The sequence below is a fragment of the Corythoichthys intestinalis genome, chromosome 8 (genome assembly GCF_030265065.1).
Source record: "Corythoichthys intestinalis isolate RoL2023-P3 chromosome 8, ASM3026506v1, whole genome shotgun sequence".
Taxonomy (NCBI): Eukaryota; Metazoa; Chordata; class Actinopteri; order Syngnathiformes; family Syngnathidae; genus Corythoichthys; species Corythoichthys intestinalis.
In genome coordinates, this window is record NC_080402.1 from 58,886,651 (window position 1) to 58,907,549 (window position 20,899).

The 20,899-nt window shown below is 37.2% G+C and overlaps 1 protein-coding gene across 1 annotated transcript; it reads left to right on the forward strand.

Moving 5' to 3' along the window:
- The first annotated feature begins 5,362 nt into the window (after window positions 1-5,362).
- Window positions 5,363-8,304, forward strand: LOC130920790 (uncharacterized). The gene is made up of 5 exons (XM_057844251.1): window positions 5,363-5,446; window positions 5,616-6,614; window positions 6,766-6,924; window positions 7,067-7,162; window positions 7,545-8,304. The coding sequence occupies exons 2-5, from the start codon at window positions 5,622-5,624 to the stop codon at window positions 7,854-7,856; spliced, it is 1,560 nt and encodes a 519-aa protein (XP_057700234.1). The 5' UTR covers window positions 5,363-5,446; window positions 5,616-5,621; the 3' UTR covers window positions 7,857-8,304.
- The last annotated feature ends 12,595 nt before the right edge of the window (window positions 8,305-20,899 follow it).

The window sequence follows — 20,899 nt, forward strand, 5'->3', positions numbered from 1 at the left end:
GTCCTAGAACAAAATTTTCAAATGTAACTACTAGATTGTGATACAATACACTATTGGGTGAAGTTTGGTTGACTTCTGCGCAGCGGTTTGGGAGTTAACATCAAAATTACATTTCTCGGCCATATCGCATAGATCTCACTGTGAAAAGGCTTAAATGGCTTTTTTGACCTAAGTTTGAGGATTGCGCTCAAATCAAATGTCCTAGAACCAAATTTCCACATGTAACTACTAGATTGTGATACAATACACTAATGGGTGAAGTTTGGTTGACTTCTGCGCAGCGGTTTGGGAGTTAACATCAAAATTACATTTCTCGGCCATATCGCATAGATCTCACTGTGAAAAGGCTTAAATGACTTTTTTAATTAAGTTTGATGATTGCGCTCAAACAAAATTTCCTAGAACAAAATTTTCAAATGTAACTACTAGATTGTGATACAATACACTATTGGGTGAAGTTTGGTTGACTTCTGCGCAGCGGTTTGGGAGTTAACATCAAAATTACATTTCTCGGCCATATCGCATAGATCTCACTGTGAAAAGGCTTAAATGGCTTTTTTGACCTAAGTTTGAGGATTGCGCTCAAATCAAATGTCCTAGAACCAAATTTCCACATGTAACTACTAGATTGTGATACAATACACTAATGGGTGAAGTTTGGTTGACTTCTGCGCAGCGGTTTGGGAGTGAACATCAAAATTACATTTCTCGGCCATATCGCATAGATCTCACTGTGAAAAGGCTTAAATGACTTTTTTAATTAAGTTTGATGATTGCGCTCAAACAAAATTTCCTAAAACAAAATTTTCAAATGTAACTACTAGATTGTGATACAATACACTAATGGGTGAAGTTTGGTTGACTTCTGCGCAGCGGTTTGGGAGTTAACATCAAAATTACATTTCTCGGCCATATCGCATAGATCTCACTGTGAAAAGGCTTAAATGGCTTTTTTGACCTAAGTTTAATGATTGCGCTCAAACCAAATGTCCTAGAACGAAATTTTCAAATGTAACTACACTGCAAAAAAAATATCTTGCATTTTTTGGCCTAAAACATTAATTTATATTGGTAAAACTTGAAAATATATATTATTGACATTTAAGACAATAATGTGAGTTTGCACAACAAAGCAAAACAGTCGTATGCTCCAAAATAATGTGGTGAGTTGTTAATACTTAAGCCCTTACGTTGTGGTTCAATACAAAGGACGAAAGTTCTGCCAACTCATTTTTCTTTATTGTTAAATGCGGGAAAGCCAACTTTCCAAGTTGGCATTTTTCACTTCAAGTTGGCTGTGCGCTGATGCTGCTGCGAGGAGCTGGAGTGCTGCTGTCTAGGACTAAGTCTGCACAGGTAAGTTCTAAACAACCTTTAATTTATTTTAACGTTATATCATACGGGAATTTTATTTTGAGTTGTGTCGTAATGGAGAACGCAACCTATACCCATTTAAACACTGGGCTTTTCGGTCCTTAGCAATTAGCGGCTACCTGATGCTATAGCAGGGCTGCAGTACTTAAGCCATGCAGTAACCTTATTTATACCTGTCAAGTTTTACGGTTTCGGCGTAATTTGTGCTAGTGAGCACCGGATTTTAAATTTGTACGTCATACGTTCAAAATTAAGTTTTTCGTGCATTTTTTTTTTCTCCGCTCGGATTTTGTCACCGTTTTGGCAACGAGACAATGTGCGTTAAGATGCGTTACTACGATGATTGAATTACGCGATAAAAGTCAGAGACACTGAGAGAGAAGAGTTTTTGTTGTGACACTGTAGCAAACGCGCTGCTAGGCTAGGTGGCTTCGATATTTCCTGGCTGGAGGCTGCCGACAGCCTACAATCTACGCCTAGATATCACGCACCTATAGAACTACATGGGAAATGACAGACGGCGGCGTTAATAAACAGCCGCCATTTTGAAGCAGTACACTTCTCAGAAAGGCTCTGCTGTAGTGAACCTTCCTAGCGAACTTAAGTAACTTTTTATCTAAAATACTAAATCGGCAAAATCTTGACAAAACGGTAAATAAAATACTCAAGTCCACATTCTGTATCAGGAGCTTTAAACTACATTCAATTAATTTAATGTAGTGAATCAACCGTTAAAGTTGTTAAAATTGCTCCTGTTATTCCATAATTTCCATTCTGTCTACTTTCGACATGTGAAAGTTTTAAAAATGTTTCATCATTTAAAGACAGATTCAAGTCAAGATTTTGTCGATTTAGGAGTATTTTAGATAAAAAGTTACTAAGGTGCGCTAGGAAAGTTCTGTACAACAGAGCCTTCCTGAGAAGTCAACTGCTTTAAGATGGCGGCTGTTTACTAATGACGGTGAGTCGATCATCTAGTTCTCTATACATGTTATAACGCCGCCGTCTGTCATTTCACATATAGTTCTATATATGTGTGATATCTTCTGTAGCATTATGTGGCCAACTGGCCGTATGTTTGTAGCAACTAGCAACTGGGCGTTGTTTGTCGCTGCTGACGGCCGCAGTCAGGTATTATTATTTTTTCATCAAGCGGCATGAGATGAACATGATATTTACTCCCGGTCCGTTCCTCATTGTGTCCCCTGTGTTTTAGTTCCACTTTACCTGGTATAATTAAATAATCGGAATTTGGATGTTTGTGAATTGTTCTCGAATCTTTCACGGCCGAATAGCGAATAATCTAAGAACCGGAAATTTCGCATGCCTCTAGTTTTTACAGTGTTGACATGATTGTACTGCATTACTAATCCCCAGCAAATTGTCATTTTTGTTTTTTTAGATTGAAATTAATGCAGTGCAAGTTGTGCAAGTTCACCCACGCCGTTGATGCTGTTCTGCTGAAACACTATCGACTACATCACAGAGGTTCAACCTGGCCTTGCATCCACAGGGACTGCTGTTGCACTTTTAGAACAATTAGTGCTTTGAAATCACACCTTTCGAGATTGCACAGGACTGCCCAAAGGCAAGAGAATTTAACATTCCAATGCTGGTTGTGTGAATACAAGGACATTTGCTGTAAAAAGAAAGTATTAATTCATTTGCATCATCATCTTAGACGCAGAGAGATAGTGTGTTGCCCATTTGTGGGGTGCAACTTTAAAACCAATCGCCTTAATAGTTTTACTGGACATACATCACGGAATCATAAAAAACACAATCTTAGAGATTTTTTGTCACCAGTCAGGGTTGTTAGAGATTTTCAGTCTAATGACCCAGACCAGCCATATAATGATCCTGAAGCTGGTGTTTCATTGACATGTAATCCTCGATTAGATTCCACAGAAAAACATGAACCCGATTGTGTACACAATGTAGACTCTAAAATACTTGAGCACAGATTAGCTTCCCTTTTTCTTCGCATGCAATGCCTGCTACATGTGTCAAAACATGCAATACAAGAAATTATAGATGAATTTAGTTATATTTTGTCCCAATCCAAATTTCATACAACTGAAATTCTCAAGGAGGTATTTGCGAAACATAATATTGAAGTTGAGGAAGAAGTTATTCAAGAGATAAGTAACACTGTGTTAGAAAAAAATCCAGTACTTGTTACCACATCAGAAAAAGGTACATTATCAACAGATTATAGGAGAAACAAGTATTTCAGGGAGCATTTCTCCATCATTGAACCAACTGAGTTACTGTATGACCGGACTTCAAGAAAATACTTTGTTTATGTTTCTGTGAATCAGGTTATTGAGCTTTTATTCAATAGAGCAGAGTTTCTTGAAAAAATTGTTTTCAGTGAAGAGTCTATTCCAGGGTTTTACAAAACTTTTCAAGATGGCCTTTACTTTAAGCAAAATTTTGGAGAACAGGAGCTGCATATTGCATTAGGTTTATACATAGATGATTTTGAGTTGTGTAACCCGTTAGGCACGTCAAAGAAAATTCATAAAATAACAGCTGTTTACTGGGTTATTCTTAATTTACCCTCCAAATTTCGTTCGTCCTTACACTCAATTCATCTAGCTCTTCTTGGAAAGACTTCTGATGTAAAGCAGTTTGGTTTTGAAAAGTTTTTTAGTCCTTTAATTAAGGATTTAAAGTCACTGGAACAAACTGGGGTCTTTGTGCAAACGCTTAACAACTATGTAAAAGGTTCAGTATTTTGTGTCTGTGCAGACAATTTAGGAGCTCATGGACTTGCCGGCTTTCAGGAGAATTTCAATGTAAATAATTTTTGTAGATTTTGTTTAACGAATCGGGGTGAAATAGCAACTACTGCAATTTCTGATTTTCAGCTGCGTTCTAGAGAACAGCATGATACATGTCTGCTAAAACTTCGTCTTGAAAATGTTCCTCATGTAAACGGTGTTAAAAATGAATGTGTTTTAAGTCAGCATCTGTCAGATTTTCACCCTGTCACTGGCTTCCCCCCAGACATTTTGCATGATTTTTTTGAAGGTGTTATACCTGTTGAACTGTCTTTATGCCTGAAAAACTTGATTTCAAAAGGGTATATTACTTTGGACAGACTAAATAGCCTAATCAATTCATTTCCGTACAAATATTCTGACAGGGTAAATAAACCAAAGGTAATTTCTAAGGCAAATGTTGAAAAGGGCACTATTGGTGGCAATGGCCACGAAAATTGGTCTTTATTACGATTCCTCCCTCTTCTCATCGGAAAGAGTGTGCCAGAACAAGAACCTGCATGGGAAATACTGATGGACCTCAAAGAAATAGTCGAAATAGTTGTCTCACCTGTTTTTTCAGAGGAAATATTGCATTACTTGGAGATCAAGTTGTCTGATCACAGAAGCCTGCTCACAGACACTTTTCCTGATTTTAGCCTGCGCCCAAAGCACCACTTTGCTGACCATTATCCTTACCTTCTACGCTGTTTTGGCCCATTGGTGGAATTATGGACGATGAGATTTGAATCAAAACACAGCTTCTTCAAGAAGACTATGCATGATGTTCAAAACTTTAAAAATGTACTCCTCACGCTGTCAGTAAAACACCAACAGATGATGGCATGCCAGTTTGATAGCCAGAGTCTTTTCAAGCCAATGTTACATGTGGAGAAAGTAACTGACATCAAAATATCTTCTTTGGATGCTGACTTGCACACAGTGATTCAGAGAAAGTATCCACATCTTGAAACTGTGTCCCTTTCTAAAGACATTTATTTTCATGGGACCCGATATGTCGAGGGTATGATTCTGTCATCTGGACACTGCAGTGGTCTGCCAGAATTCTACAAAATCGTGACCATAGTGGTTGACCCTGAAAAAGTAGCCTTTGTTGGCAAAAAGCTCACATCTTGGTACCTTGAACATTTTAGGTCTTATGAGCTTGTGGAGAGCATCTATGCAGACATTGAAATTTTTGATCCTCAGGCTCTCAACGACTATCACCCATTGGTTGCGTACACAGTGGGAGGGAAGGTGCTGGTGACTCCAAAAGTGTGCCTGCTCCATTGAAGAGACACAGAAAGGTAAATGAACCAAGTTAAATGTTGCTCCAACTCACTCTTATATTGCTTTGCAGGTAGAACAACACTGTCTAAGTCATTGCTATACATTGTATATAAATTTAACTTGCCTTGTTTGAAACCATTTGCAACTTAACCCATCTGTGTTTTGTTCTTCTTTCTTGTGAAACAGGCTGGAATGCTGCTGTTAGTAAAAATCTCCCCACGAATGTCCCGTAAAGTGACGATTCCTGAGGTACCTGAATCAGTTGAAGAATTGCAAAACATCCTTAAGGAAAAACTTGAACTTCAAGGTAGCTTCGCGTTACAATATGAGGACCCAGACTTCAATAATGCTCCGTGTAATTTGATTGACATCCATGATTTGCCACCTGAGCGTGCGATATTGCACATTCTTTGGGATGAGACATTTCCACTTGTTCAGCAAGAGTCAGACTCTGTTGGTTCAGAGTCTTCCCTGGACACAGCCAGTTTATCCAGCAGAGAGTCATTCCAGAGTCCCTCAGCTTTCATCAGGAACCATCTGCGAAGTGTCTCAGGGTGGCCTTCACCTTTTCCCATCCCGTCCTTCTCCTACGATGTGGAGTTGAGGCTGCGCAAAGGCAATGAGGCATATGAAAGAACGAAGAAAGGTATCACCTTAACCAGAGACATGAAGATAGACATTTTGGACAAGATCGCTCAGGCAGTGTTTGAACTGAAAGCCTATCCTGATCATGACCAGATTGAGTCAGTTGCTTCTGCTCTCATCGGTAGACATCCATGCCTTCGAGAACCAGGCAATGAAACTGGATATGGCGGATGGAAAACAAGCATAAAATACAAACTTGGTAATTACAGGTCCAAGCTGCGTCAGGCAGGCTGTACTGAGGTTAGCATTAACCAGAGGAAGAGGGGCAGTGAAGATGCAAGCACAGGTCCTTCTCTGAAGAGAGCAAAGAGAGGCGAAATTAACCATCTCCCTGACCATCCAGAAAATTATAATGATGACTCACTGGAGAATGAAAGACTGGTTCTAGTTGAGGATTTCAAGAGGAAGAACAAGGATGTTGCACTCATCAGACAAAATATGGAGCTGACTTTCTCCCTGAGGCGCAGGGAGATCGTGGAGTTGCAACCTATGGTTTCAGAGATACTGGAACGTTGGCCTGCTCTATTTTGTGAGGAAGAGGTAAGCAGGTGAACTAAGAATATTATGTTGTGTTTCTGTTCATTTTTAAAAGTGTGTTGATCACAATGCCCATTTTAACACAAAGATAAACTTGAAATTGTTATGACTTTGTAATGAGGATTCAAATTTCCAGTTCACATTTTTCCAACAGATTAGAGAAGAGTTTTATCGGATCACAAATAGAAACCTCCTGGAGAACTTTAAAGAAGCCCTCCAACAAAACACCTGTAGGCTCCTGAAACTCTATCGAGCGAGAAGGACAGCTTCTCTGTCAGAGATGGATCAGGTCCTTAACAGCTTGGATCAAGTGGTGAGTTCTCGATGTAGTAATTTAATAACGCTTTGTAAATGTTTGACATGCTACCAACAGGATTTTTCGGGGATATGGAAGAGGACATTTGCCTGCATGCCTACTCTATTTCTTGTCATGTTTCATGCAACTCTTGTTTCAGACATCTGACATCACTGCACATCGACAAACTGCAGCTTTAAAGGGCCTTCCCTTGTATCTCCGTGAGAGCCAGGAGAAGCTCTTCAGAACCTGTCTTGTGAGTTTTTATAACAGAAATTGTAAATTATGTAATTAAACTATATTTACGTATAGTGCTGTACTTAAGGTTGACTTCAACCATTACCTCTCTGTCCTACTTGTTCCCCAACAATGTGTCTTCTAGTTTTACTGTCCTGGCTATGACTTGGTGCAGCCCAATTAATGTCACTTGATGTGTGTATGGGGGTTAAGATGTTGATTATGGGGTGTGGGGTGGAAATAGTTAATATGTCAAGCTTATAATTAATTCTGTTTGGAAAGAAATTTTTATTTAATAATGTGGAGATATTTTAGAGTTGGAGCTTATTCTGATTCACAGTATTTTAATGACTAATGTATTGCAATCCATGTGTTGGTCTTTTCATGTCTCTCAACACAAGGCCACTGACCCAGATGAGGAGCAGACGAAGGGCCTCACTGTGGGTATCCTCACTGTGCTGGAGGATGATGACACCACAGTGCCTCAAAGTGTCGTGAGTGTGGCTGTTGTTGTGGAAGAAGAGATTGTCCTTCAAGATCTTCCTGACCTACCAACTGCTTTTGCCTACCTCTTTGGACTGATCTATGCTTTAAACATCCAGTACCCAAAAGATCTCAGGTACACATTCGAAACTGTGCAGAAGGTGTTCATGGAACTTGGAGCAGACCTCTCTGCAAGGGTCAGATCGCTCAAAAACAAACTCCTTCAGTAAATCCAAAAGTTCTGGATTTGGAGTTGTTGACCTCTAAAAGTTAGGTACAGCTCACATGTTTTATATTTTTGATTCATACGTGTTCTGTATGGTCTTGTTCTTGTGATCACGTTGTATGTTTTCGATTCATACGAGTTCTGTATGGTCTTGTTCGTGCGATTTTGAGACCTGAAGTTGTTGCACTCGGAAGATTCATACTTATTTATCATATTGGTTCCGTATGATATTCTATAGATGACATGCTTGAAATTTTGAGACCAGAAATTATGTTGCTCAGTAACCTTTAAACAGATTTAGTACATTCATAGTTGTACATCATACTGATTCGCTATGGTCTTGTATACATTACTTGTGTTTGATGATACTACAAGATGGCACAATATGCTGTCACTCATTAGTTTGCAATAAATGCACTTGGCCCTGTTGGAAGAGATTTGATGCTCGTAGAGTTTTAATAAAACAAATGTTTTGAATATATTTATTGCATCTCCACTTATTTCAACATTTGATTTATGCATTTGATAAAACATTATCAATTATATTCTTAGGTAGGTATAGTATATACTTACTTAACCCAACTAATTGGGTTATGTGCACTTTTTACTCAGAAGTGCATTCTGTGTAAGAACTTACAGAGGATTCATTACAATATTATAAATTAGTACAATTTAAAGTACAGTTAGTGGAAGTAAGGATTAAATGTTATTACAATGTAAAATATTAAGTTAGAATTTAGGAGAGAGTAAGCACAAATTACATTGAAAAGTTATTACAATGTAAAATTATAAGTTACTCAAATTTAGGAGAGAGTTGAAGTTAGGATTAAAAGTTACTACAAAGTAAAATTATGAGTTAGTAGAATTTTGGAGCGAGTTAGCGCAAATAAAAATAAAAAATTAATACAATGTAAAATTATAAGTTAGTCCAATTAAGGGAAAAGTTAGCTGAAGTTCGGATTACAAGTTATTACAATCTAAAATTGTAAGTTAGTAGAACTCACTGTGAAGTTGATAAAAATCAAAACTCAGAGTTGAGCAAACTCAGAAGCAAAACTTAAAATGTTTAGTTTAATTTTCCAACTTAAAATTGTATCGAAGTTTGTTGCCTTGAAATTTTGAGTTGACGCAACTTTTTTTTTTTTTACAGTGTACTAGAATGTGATACAATACACTATTGGGTGAAGTTTATGTGACTTCTGCGCAGCGGTTTGGGAGTTAACATCAAAATTACATTTCTCGGCCATATCGCATAGATCTCACTGTGAAAAGGCTTAAATGACTTTTTTAATTAAGTTTGATGATTGCGTTAAAAAAAAATGTCCTAGAACAAAATTTTCAAATGTAACTACTAGATTGTGATACAATACACTATTGGGTGAAGTTTGGTTGACTTCTGCGCAGCGGTTTGGGAGTTAACATCAAAATTACATTTCTCGGCCATATCGCATAGATCTCACTGTGAAAAGGCTTAAATGGCTTTTTTGACCTAAGTTTGAGGATTGCGCTCAAATCAAATGTCCTAGAACCAAATTTCCACATGTAACTACTAGATTGTGATACAATACACTAATGGGTGAAGTTTGGTTTACTTCTGCGCAGCGGTTTGGGAGTTAACATCAAAATTACATTTCTCGGCCATATCGCATAGATCTCACTGTGAAAAGGCTTAAATGGCTTTTTTGACCTAAGTTTAATGATTGCGCTCAAACCAAATGTCCTAGAACGAAATTTTCAAATGTAACTACTAGAATGTGATACAATACACTATTGGGTGAAGTTTGGTTGACTTCTGCGCAGCGGTTTGGGAGTTAACATCAAAATTACATTTCTCGGCCATATCGCATAGATCTCACTGTGAAAAGGCTTAAATGGCTTTTTTGACCTAAGTTTGAGGATTGCGCTCAAACAAAATGTCCTAGACAAAATTTTCAAATGTAACTACTAGATTGTGATACAATACACTATTGGGTGAAGTTTGGTTGACTTCTGCGCAGCGGTTTGGGAGTTAACATCAAAATTACATTTCTCGGCCATATCGCATAGATCTCACTGTGAAAAGGCTTAAATGACTTTTTTAATTAAGTTTGATGAATACGTTCAAACAAAATGTCCTAGAACAAAATTTTCAAATGTAACTACTAGATTGTGATACAATACACTATTGGGTGAAGTTTGGTTGACTTCTGCGCAGCGGTTTGGGAGTTAACATCAAAATTACATTTCTCGGCCATATCGCATAGGTCTCACTGTGAAAAGGCTTAAATGGCTTTTTTGACCTAAGTTTGAGGATTGCGCTCAAATCAAATGTCCTAGAACCAAATTTCCACATGTAACTACTAGATTGTGATACAATACACTAATGGGTGAAGTTTGGTTGACTTCTGCGCAGCGGTTTGGGAGTGAACATCAAAATTACATTTCTCGGCCATATCGCATAGATCTCACTGTGAAAAGGCTTAAATGACTTTTTTTTAATTAAGTTTGAAGATTGCGCTCAAATCAAATGTCCTAGAACTAAATTTCCAAATGTAACTACTAGATTGTGATAAAATACACTATTGGGTGAAGTTTGGTTGACTTCTGCGCAGCGGTTTGGGAGTTAACATCAAAATTACATTTCTCGGCCATATCGCATAGATCTCACTGTGAAAAGGCTTAAATGGCTTTTTTGACCTAAGTTTGAGGATTGCTCTCAAATCAAATGTCCTATAACCAAATTTCCACATGTAACTACTAGATTGTGATACAATACACTAATGGGTGAAGTTTGGTTGACTTCTGCGCAGCGGTTTGGGAGTTAACATCAAAATTACATTTCTCGGCCATATCGCATAGATCTCACTGTGAAAAGGCTTAAATGACTTTTTTAATTAAGTTTGATGATTGCGTTAAAAAAAAATGTCCTAGAACAAAATTTTCAAATGTAACTACTAGATTGTGATACAATACACTATTGGGTGAAGTTTGGTTGACTTCTGCGCAGCGGTTTGGGAGTTAACATCAAAATTACATTTCTCGGCCATATCGCATAGATCTCACTGTGAAAAGGCTTAAATGGCTTTTTTGACCTAAGTTTGAGGATTGCGCTCAAATCAAATGTCCTAGAACCAAATTTCCACATGTAACTACTAGATTGTGATACAATACACTAATGGGTGAAGTTTGGTTTACTTCTGCGCAGCGGTTTGGGAGTTAACATCAAAATTACATTTCTCGGCCATATCGCATAGATCTCACTGTGAAAAGGCTTAAATGGCTTTTTTGACCTAAGTTTAATGATTGCGCTCAAACCAAATGTCCTAGAACGAAATTTTCAAATGTAACTACTAGAATGTGATACAATACACTATTGGGTGAAGTTTGGTTGACTTCTGCGCAGCGGTTTGGGAGTTAACATCAAAATTACATTTCTCGGCCATATCGCATAGATCTCACTGTGAAAAGGCTTAAATGGCTTTTTTGACCTAAGTTTGAGGATTGCGCTCAAACAAAATGTCCTAGACAAAATTTTCAAATGTAACTACTAGATTGTGATACAATACACTATTGGGTGAAGTTTGGTTGACTTCTGCGCAGCGGTTTGGGAGTTAACATCAAAATTACATTTCTCGGCCATATCGCATAGATCTCACTGTGAAAAGGCTTAAATGACTTTTTTAATTAAGTTTGATGAATACGTTCAAACAAAATGTCCTAGAACAAAATTTTCAAATGTAACTACTAGATTGTGATACAATACACTATTGGGTGAAGTTTGGTTGACTTCTGCGCAGCGGTTTGGGAGTTAACATCAAAATTACATTTCTCGGCCATATCGCATAGGTCTCACTGTGAAAAGGCTTAAATGGCTTTTTTGACCTAAGTTTGAGGATTGCGCTCAAATCAAATGTCCTAGAACCAAATTTCCACATGTAACTACTAGATTGTGATACAATACACTAATGGGTGAAGTTTGGTTTACTTCTGCGCAGCGGTTTGGGAGTTAACATCAAAATTACATTTCTCGGCCATATCGCATAGATCTCACTGTGAAAAGGCTTAAATGGCTTTTTTGACCTAAGTTTAATAATTGCGCTCAAACCAAATGTCCTAGAACGAAATTTTAAAATGTAACTACTAGAATGTGATACAATACACTATTGGGTGAAGTTTGGTTGACTTCTGCGCAGCGGTTTGGGAGTTAACATCAAAATTACATTTCTCGGCCATATCGCATAGATCTCACTGTGAAAAGGCTTAAATTGGTTTTTTGACCTAAGTTTGAGGATTGCGCTCAAATCAAATGTCCTAGAACCAAATTTCCACATGTAACTACTAGATTGTGATACAATACACTAATGGGTGAAGTTTGGTTGACTTCTGCGCAGCGGTTTGGGAGTTAACATCAAAATTACATTTCTCGGCCATATCGCATAGATCTCACTGTGAAAAGGCTTAAATGACTTTTTTAATTAAGTTTGATGATTGCGCTCAAACAAAATTTCCTAGAACAAAATTTTCAAATGTAACTACTAGATTGTGATACAATACACTATTGGGTGAAGTTTGGTTGACTTCTGCGCAGCGGTTTGGGAGTTAACATCAAAATTACATTTCTCGGCCATATCGCATAGATCTCACTGTGAAAAGGCTTAAATGGCTTTTTTGACCTAAGTTTGAGGATTGCGCTCAAATCAAATGTCCTAGAACCAAATTTCCACATGTAACTACTAGATTGTGATACAATACACTAATGGGTGAAGTTTGGTTGACTTCTGCGCAGCGGTTTGGGAGTTAACATCAAAATTACATTTCTCGGCCATATCGCATAGATCTCACTGTGAAAAGGCTTAAATGGCTTTTTTGACCTAAGTTTGAGGATTGCGCTCAAATCAAATGTCCTATAACCAAATTTCAACATGTAACTACTAGATTGTGATACAATACACTAATGGGTGAAGTTTGGTTGACTTCTGCGCAGCGGTTTGGGAGTTAACATCAAAATTACATTTCTCGGCCATATCGCACAGATCTCACTGTGAAAAGGCTTAAATGACTTTTTTAATTAAGTTTGATGATTGCGTTCAAACAAAATGTCCTAGAACAAAATTTTCAAATGTAACTACTAGATTGTGATACAATACACTATTGGGTGAAGTTTGGTTGACTTCTGCGCAGCGGTTTGGGAGTTAACATCAAAATTACATTTCTCGGCCATATCGCATAGATCTCACTGTGAAAAGGCTTAAATGACTTTTTAAATTAAGTTTGATGATTGCGTTCAAACAAAATGTCCTAGAACAAAATTTTCAAATGTAACTACTAGATTGTGATACAATACACTATTGGGTGAAGTTTGGTTGACTTCTGCGCAGCGGTTTGGGAGTTAACATCAAAATTACATTTCTCGGCCATATCGCATAGATCTCACTGTGAAAAGGCTTAAATGGCTTTTTTGACCTAAGTTTAAAGATTGCGCTCAAACCAAATGTCCTAGAACGAAATTTTTAAATGTAACTACTAGATTGTGATACAATACACTAATGGGTGAAGTTTGGTTGACTTCTGCGCAGCGGTTTGGGAGTTAACATCAAAATTACATTTCTCGGCCATATCGCATAGATCTCACTGTGAAAAGGCTTAAATGGCTTTTTTGACCTAAGTTTGAGGATTGCGCTCAAATCAAATGTCCTATAACCAAATTTCCACATGTAACTACTAGATTGTGATACAATACACTAATGGGTGAAGTTTGGTTGACTTCTGCGCAGCGGTTTGGGAGTGAACATCAAAATTACATTTCTCGGCCATATCGCATAGATCTCACTGTGAAAAGGCTTAAATGACTTTTTTAATTAAGTTTGATGATTGCGCTCAAACAAAATTTCCTAAAACAAAATTTTCAAATGTAACTACTAGATTGTGATACAATACACTATTGGGTGAAGTTTGGTTGACTTCTGCGCAGCGGTTTGGGAGTTAACATCAAAATTACATTTCTCGGCCATATCGCATAGATCTCACTGTGAAAAGGCTTAAATGACTTTTTTAATTAAGTTTAATAATTGCGCTCAAACCAAATGTCCTAAAACGAAATTTTCAAATGTAACTACTAGAATGTGATACAATACACTATTGGGTGAAGTTTAGTTGACTTCTGCGCAGCGGTTTGGGAGTTAACATCAAAATTACATTTCTCGGCCATATCGCATAGATCTCACTGTGAAAAGGCTTAAATGGCTTTTTTGACCTAAGTTTGAGGATTGCGCTCAAATCAAATGTCCTAGAACCAAATTTCCACATGTAACTACTAGATTGTGATACAATACACTAATGGGTGAAGTTTGGTTGACTTCTGCGCAGCGGTTTGGGGGTTAACATCAAAATTACATTTCTCGGCCATATCGCATAGATCTCACTGTGAAAAGGCTTAAATGGCTTTTTTGACCTAAGTTTAATAATTGCGCTCAAACCAAATGTCCTAGAACGAAATTTTCAAATGTAACTACTAGAATGTGATACAATACACTATTGGGTGAAGTTTGGTTGACTTCTGCGCAGCGGTTTGGGAGTTAACATCAAAATTACATTTCTCGGCCATATCGCATAGATCTCACTGTGAAAAGGCTTAAATGGCTTTTTTGACCTAAGTTTGAGGATTGCGCTCAAATCAAATGTCCTAGAACCAAATTTCCACATGTAACTACTAGATTGTGATACAATACACTAATGGGTGAAGTTTGGTTGACTTCTGCGCAGCGGTTTGGGAGTTAACATCAAAATTACATTTCTCGGCCATATCGCATAGATCTCACTGTGAAAAGGCTTAAATGACTTTTTTAATTAAGTTTGATGATTGCGTTTAAACAAAATGTCCTAGAACCAAATTTTCAAATGTAACTACTAGATTGTGATACAATACACTATTGGGTGAAGTTTGGTTGACTTCTGCGCAGCGGTTTGGGAGTTAACATCAAAATTACATTTCTCGGCCATATCGCATAGATCTCACTGTGAAAAGGCTTAAATGGCTTTTTTGAGCTAAGTTTGAGGATTGCGCTCAAATCAAATGTCCTAGAACCAAATTTCCACATGTAACTACTAGATTGTGATACAATACACTAATAGGTGAAGTTTGGTTGACTTCTGCGCAGCGGTTTGGGAGTTAACATCAAAATTACATTTCTCGGCCATATCGCATAGATCTCACTGTGAAAAGGCTTAAATGACTTTTTTAATTACGTTTGATGATTGCGTTCAAACAAAATGTCCTAGAACAAAATTTTCAAATGTAACTACTAGATTGTGATACAATACACTATTGGGTGAAGTTTGGTTGACTTCTGCGCAGCGGTTTGGGAGTTAACATCAAAATTACATTTCTCGGCCATATCGCATAGATCTCACTGTGAAAAGGCTTAAATGGCTTTTTTGACCTAAGTTTGAGGATTGCGCTCAAATCAAATGTCCTAGAACCAAATTTCCACATGTAATTACTAGATTATGATACAATACACTAATGGGTGAAGTTTGGTTGACTTCTGCGCAGCGGTTTGGGAGTTAACATCAAAATTACATTTCTCGGCCATATCGCATAGATCTCACTGTGAAAAGGCTTAAATGACTTTTTTATTTAAGTTTAATGATTGCGCTCAAACAAAATGTCCTAGAACAAAATTTTCAAATGTAACTACTAGATTGTGATACAATACACTATTGGGTGAAGTTTAGTTGACTTCTGCGCAGCGGTTTGGGAGTTAACATCAAAATTACATTTCTCGGCCATATCGCATAGATCTCACTGTGAAAAGGCTTAAATGGCTTTTTTGACCTAAGTTTGAGGATTGCGCTCAAATCAAATGTCCTAGAACCAAATTTCCACATGTAACTACTAGATTGTGATACAATACACTAATGGTTGAAGATTGGTTGACTTCTGCGCAGCGGTTTGGGAGTGAACATCAAAATTACATTTCTCGGCCATATCGCATAGATCTCACTGTGAAAAGGCTCAAATGACTTTTTTTAATTAAGTTTGAAGATTGCGCTCAAATCAAATGTCCTAGAACTAAATTTCCAAATGTAACTACTAGATTGTGATAAAATACACTATTGGGTGAAGTTTGGTTGACTTCTGCGCAGCGGTTTGGGAGTTAACATCAAAATTACATTTCTCGGCCATATCGCATAGATCTCACTGTGAAAAGGCTTAAATGGCTTTTTTGACCTAAGTTTGAGGATTGCGCTCAAATCAAATGTCCTAGAACCAAATTTCCACATGTAACTACTAGATTGTGATACAATACACTAATGGGTGAAGTTTGGTTGACTTCTGCGCAGCGGTTTGGGAGTTAACATCAAAATTACATTTCTCGGCCATATCGCATAGATCTCACTGTTAAAAGGCTTAAATGACTTTTTTAATTAAGTTTGATGATTGCGTTCAAACAAAATGTCCTAGAACAAAATTTTCAAATGTAACTACTAGATTGTGATACAATACACTATTGGGTGAAGTTTGGTTGACTTCTGCGCAGCGGTTTGGGAGTTAACATCAAAATTACATTTCTCGGCCATATCGCATAGATCTCACTGTGAAAAGGCTTAAATGGCTTTTTTGACCTAAGTTTGAGGATTGCGCTCAAATCAAATGTCCTATAACCAAATTTCAACATGTAACTACTAGATTGTGATACAATACACTAATGGGTGAAGTTTGGTTGACTTCTGCGCAGCGGTTTGGGAGTTAACATCAAAATTACATTTCTCGGCCATATCGCACAGATCTCACTGTGAAAAGGCTTAAATGACTTTTTTAATTAAGTTTGATGATTGCGTTCAAACAAAATGTCCTAGAACAAAATTTTCAAATGTAACTACTAGATTGTGATACAATACACTATTGGGTGAAGTTTGGTTGACTTCTGCGCAGCGGTTTGGGAGTTAACATCAAAATTACATTTCTCGGCCATATCGCATAGATCTCACTGTGAAAAGGCTTAAATGACTTTTTAAATTAAGTTTGATGATTGCGTTCAAACAAAATGTCCTAGAACAAAATTTTCAAATGTAACTACTAGATTGTGATACAATACACTATTGGGTGAAGTTTGGTTGACTTCTGCGCAGCGGTTTGGGAGTTAACATCAAAATTACATTTCTCGGCCATATCGCATAGATCTCACTGTGAAAAGGCTTAAATGGCTTTTTTGACCTAAGTTTAAAGATTGCGCTCAAACCAAATGTCCTAGAACGAAATTTTTAAATGTAACTACTAGATTGTGATACAATACACTAATGGGTGAAGTTTGGTTGACTTCTGCGCAGCGGTTTGGGAGTTAACATCAAAATTACATTTCTCGGCCATATCGCATAGATCTCACTGTGAAAAGGCTTAAATGGCTTTTTTGACCTAAGTTTGAGGATTGCGCTCAAATCAAATGTCCTATAACCAAATTTCCACATGTAACTACTAGATTGTGATACAATACACTAATGGGTGAAGTTTGGTTGACTTCTGCGCAGCGGTTTGGGAGTGAACATCAAAATTACATTTCTCGGCCATATCGCATAGATCTCACTGTGAAAAGGCTTAAATGACTTTTTTAATTAAGTTTGATGATTGCGCTCAAACAAAATTTCCTAAAACAAAATTTTCAAATGTAACTACTAGATTGTGATACAATACACTATTGGGTGAAGTTTGGTTGACTTCTGCGCAGCGGTTTGGGAGTTAACATCAAAATTACATTTCTCGGCCATATCGCATAGATCTCACTGTGAAAAGGCTTAAATGACTTTTTTAATTAAGTTTGATGATTGCGTTCAAACAAAATGTCCTAGAACAAAATTTTCAAATGTAACTACTAGATTGTGATACAATACACTATTGGGTGAAGTTTGGTTGACTTCTGCGCAGCGGTTTGGGAGTTAACATCAAAATTACATTTCTCGGCCATATCGCATAGATCTCACTGTGAAAAGGCTTAAATGACTTTTTTAATTAAGTTTAATAATTGCGCTCAAACCAAATGTCCTAAAACGAAATTTTCAAATGTAACTACTAGAATGTGATACAATACACTATTGGGTGAAGTTTAGTTGACTTCTGCGCAGCGGTTTGGGAGTTAACATCAAAATTACATTTCTCGGCCATATCGCATAGATCTCACTGTGAAAAGGCTTAAATGGCTTTTTTGACCTAAGTTTGAGGATTGCGCTCAAATCAAATGTCCTAGAACCAAATTTCCACATGTAACTACTAGATTGTGATACAATACACTAATGGGTGAAGTTTGGTTGACTTCTGCGCAGCGGTTTGGGGGTTAACATCAAAATTACATTTCTCGGCCATATCGCATAGATCTCACTGTGAAAAGGCTTAAATGGCTTTTTTGACCTAAGTTTAATAATTGCGCTCAAACCAAATGTCCTAGAACGAAATTTTCAAATGTAACTACTAGAATGTGATACAATACACTATTGGGTGAAGTTTGGTTGACTTCTGCGCAGCGGTTTGGGAGTTAACATCAAAATTACATTTCTCGGCCATATCGCATAGATCTCACTGTGAAAAGGCTTAAATGGCTTTTTTGACCTAAGTTTGAGGATTGCGCTCAAATCAAATGTCCTAGAACCAAATTTCCACATGTAACTACTAGATTGTGATACAATACACTAATGGGTGAAGTTTGGTTGACTTCTGCGCAGCGGTTTGGGAGTTAACATCAAAATTACATTTCTCGGCCATATCGCATAGATCTCACTGTGAAAAGGCTTAAATGACTTTTTTAATTAAGTTTGATGATTGCGTTTAAACAAAATGTCCTAGAACCAAATTTTCAAATGTAACTACTAGATTGTGATACAATACACTATTGGGTGAAGTTTGGTTGACTTCTGCGCAGCGGTTTGGGAGTTAACATCAAAATTACATTTCTCGGCCATATCGCATAGATCTCACTGTGAAAAGGCTTAAATGGCTTTTTTGACCTAAGTTTGAGGATTGCGCTCAAATCAAATGTCCTAGAACCAAATTTCCACATGTAACTACTAGATTGTGATACAATACACTAATAGGTGAAGTTTGGTTGACTTCTGCGCAGCGGTTTGGGAGTTAACATCAAAATTACATTTCTCGGCCATATCGCATAGATCTCACTGTGAAAAGGCTTAAATGGCTTTTTTCAGCTAAGTTTGAGGATTGCGCTCAAATCAAATGTCCAATAACCAAATTTCCACATGTAACTACTAGATTGTGATGCAATACCCTAATGGGTGAAGTTTGGTTGACTTCTGCGCAGCGGTTTGGGAGTTAACATCAAAATTACATTTCTCGGCCATATCGCATAGATCTCACTGTGAAAAGGCTTAAATGACTTTTTTAATTACGTTTGATGATTGCGTTCAAACAAAATGTCCTAGAACAAAATTTTCAAATGTAACTACTAGATTGTGATACAATACACTATTGGGTGAAGTTTGGTTGACTTCTGCGCAGCGGTTTGGGAGTTAACATCAAAATTACATTTCTCGGCCATATCGCATAGATCTCACTGTGAAAAGGCTTAAATGGCTTTTTTGACCTAAGTTTGAGGATTGCGCTCAAATCAAATGTCCTAGAACCAAATTTCCACATGTAATTACTAGATTATGATACAATACACTAATGGGTGAAGTTTGGTTGACTTCTGCGCAGCGGTTTGGGAGTTAACATCAAAATTACATTTCTCGGCCATATCGCATAGATCTCACTGTGAAAAGGCTTAAATGACTTTTTTATTTAAGTTTAATGATTGCGCTCAAACAAAATGTCCTAGAACAAAATTTTCAAATGTAACTACTAGATTGTGATACAATACACTATTGGGTGAAGTTTAGTTGACTTCTGCGCAGCGGTTTGGGAGTTAACATCAAAATTACATTTCTCGGCCATATCGCATAGATCTCACTGTGAAAAGGCTTAAATGGCTTTTTTGACCTAAGTTTGAGGATTGCGCTCAAATCAAATGTCCTAGAACCAAATTTCCACATGTAACTACTAGATTGTGATACAATACACTAATGGTTGAAGATTGGTTGACTTCTGCGCAGCGGTTTGGGAGTGAACATCAAAATTACATTTCTCGGCCATATCGCATAGATCTCACTGTGAAAAGGCTCAAATGACTTTTTTTAATTAAGTTTGAAGATTGCGCTCAAATCAAATGTCCTAGAACTAAATTTCCAAATGTAACTACTAGATTGTGATAAAATACACTATTGGGTGAAGTTTGGTTGACTTCTGCGCAGCGGTTTGGGAGTTAACATCAAAATTACATTTCTCGGCCATATCGCATAGATCTCACTGTGAAAAGGCTTAAATGGCTTTTTTGACCTAAGTTTGAGGATTGCGCTCAAATCAAATGTCCTAGAACCAAATTTCCACATGTAACTACTAGATTGTGATACAATACACTAATGGGTGAAGTTTGGTTGACTTCTGCGCAGCGGTTTGGGAGTTAACATCAAAATTACATTTCTCGGCCATATCGCATAGATCTCACTGTTAAAAGGCTTAAATGACTTTTTTAATTAAGTTTGATGATTGCGTTCAAACAAAATGTCCTAGAACAAAATTTTCAAATGTAACTACTAGATTGTGATACAATACACTATTGGGTGAAGTTTGGTTGACTTCTGCGCAGCGGTTTGGGAGTTAACATCAAAATTACATTTCTCGGCCATATCGCATAGATCTCACTGTGAAAAGGCTTAAATGACTTTTTTAATTAAGTTTAATAATTGCGCTCAAACCAAATGTCCTAAAACGAAATTTTCAAATGTAACTACTAGAATGTGATACAATACACTATTGGCTGAAGTTTGGTTGACTTCTGCGCAGCGGTTTGGGAGTTAACATCAAAATTACATTTCTCGGCCATATCGCATAGATCTCACTGTGAAAAGGCTTAAATGGCTTTTTTGACCTAAGTTTGAGGATTGCGCTCAAATCAAATGTCCTATAACCAAATTTCCACATGTAACTACTAGATTGTGATACAATACACTAATGGGTGAAGTTTG

Coding starts and splice junctions, on each gene's coding strand:
- LOC130920790 (XM_057844251.1), top strand. CDS start 5,622: ATGCTGCTGTTAGTAAAAATCTCCCCACGAATGTCCCGTAAAGTGACG. Junction 6,615..6,765: donor CTCTATTTTGTGAGGAAGAG/GTAAGCAGGTGA, acceptor TTTTTCCAACAG/ATTAGAGAAGAGTTTTATCG. Junction 6,925..7,066: donor TTAACAGCTTGGATCAAGTG/GTGAGTTCTCGA, acceptor CTCTTGTTTCAG/ACATCTGACATCACTGCACA.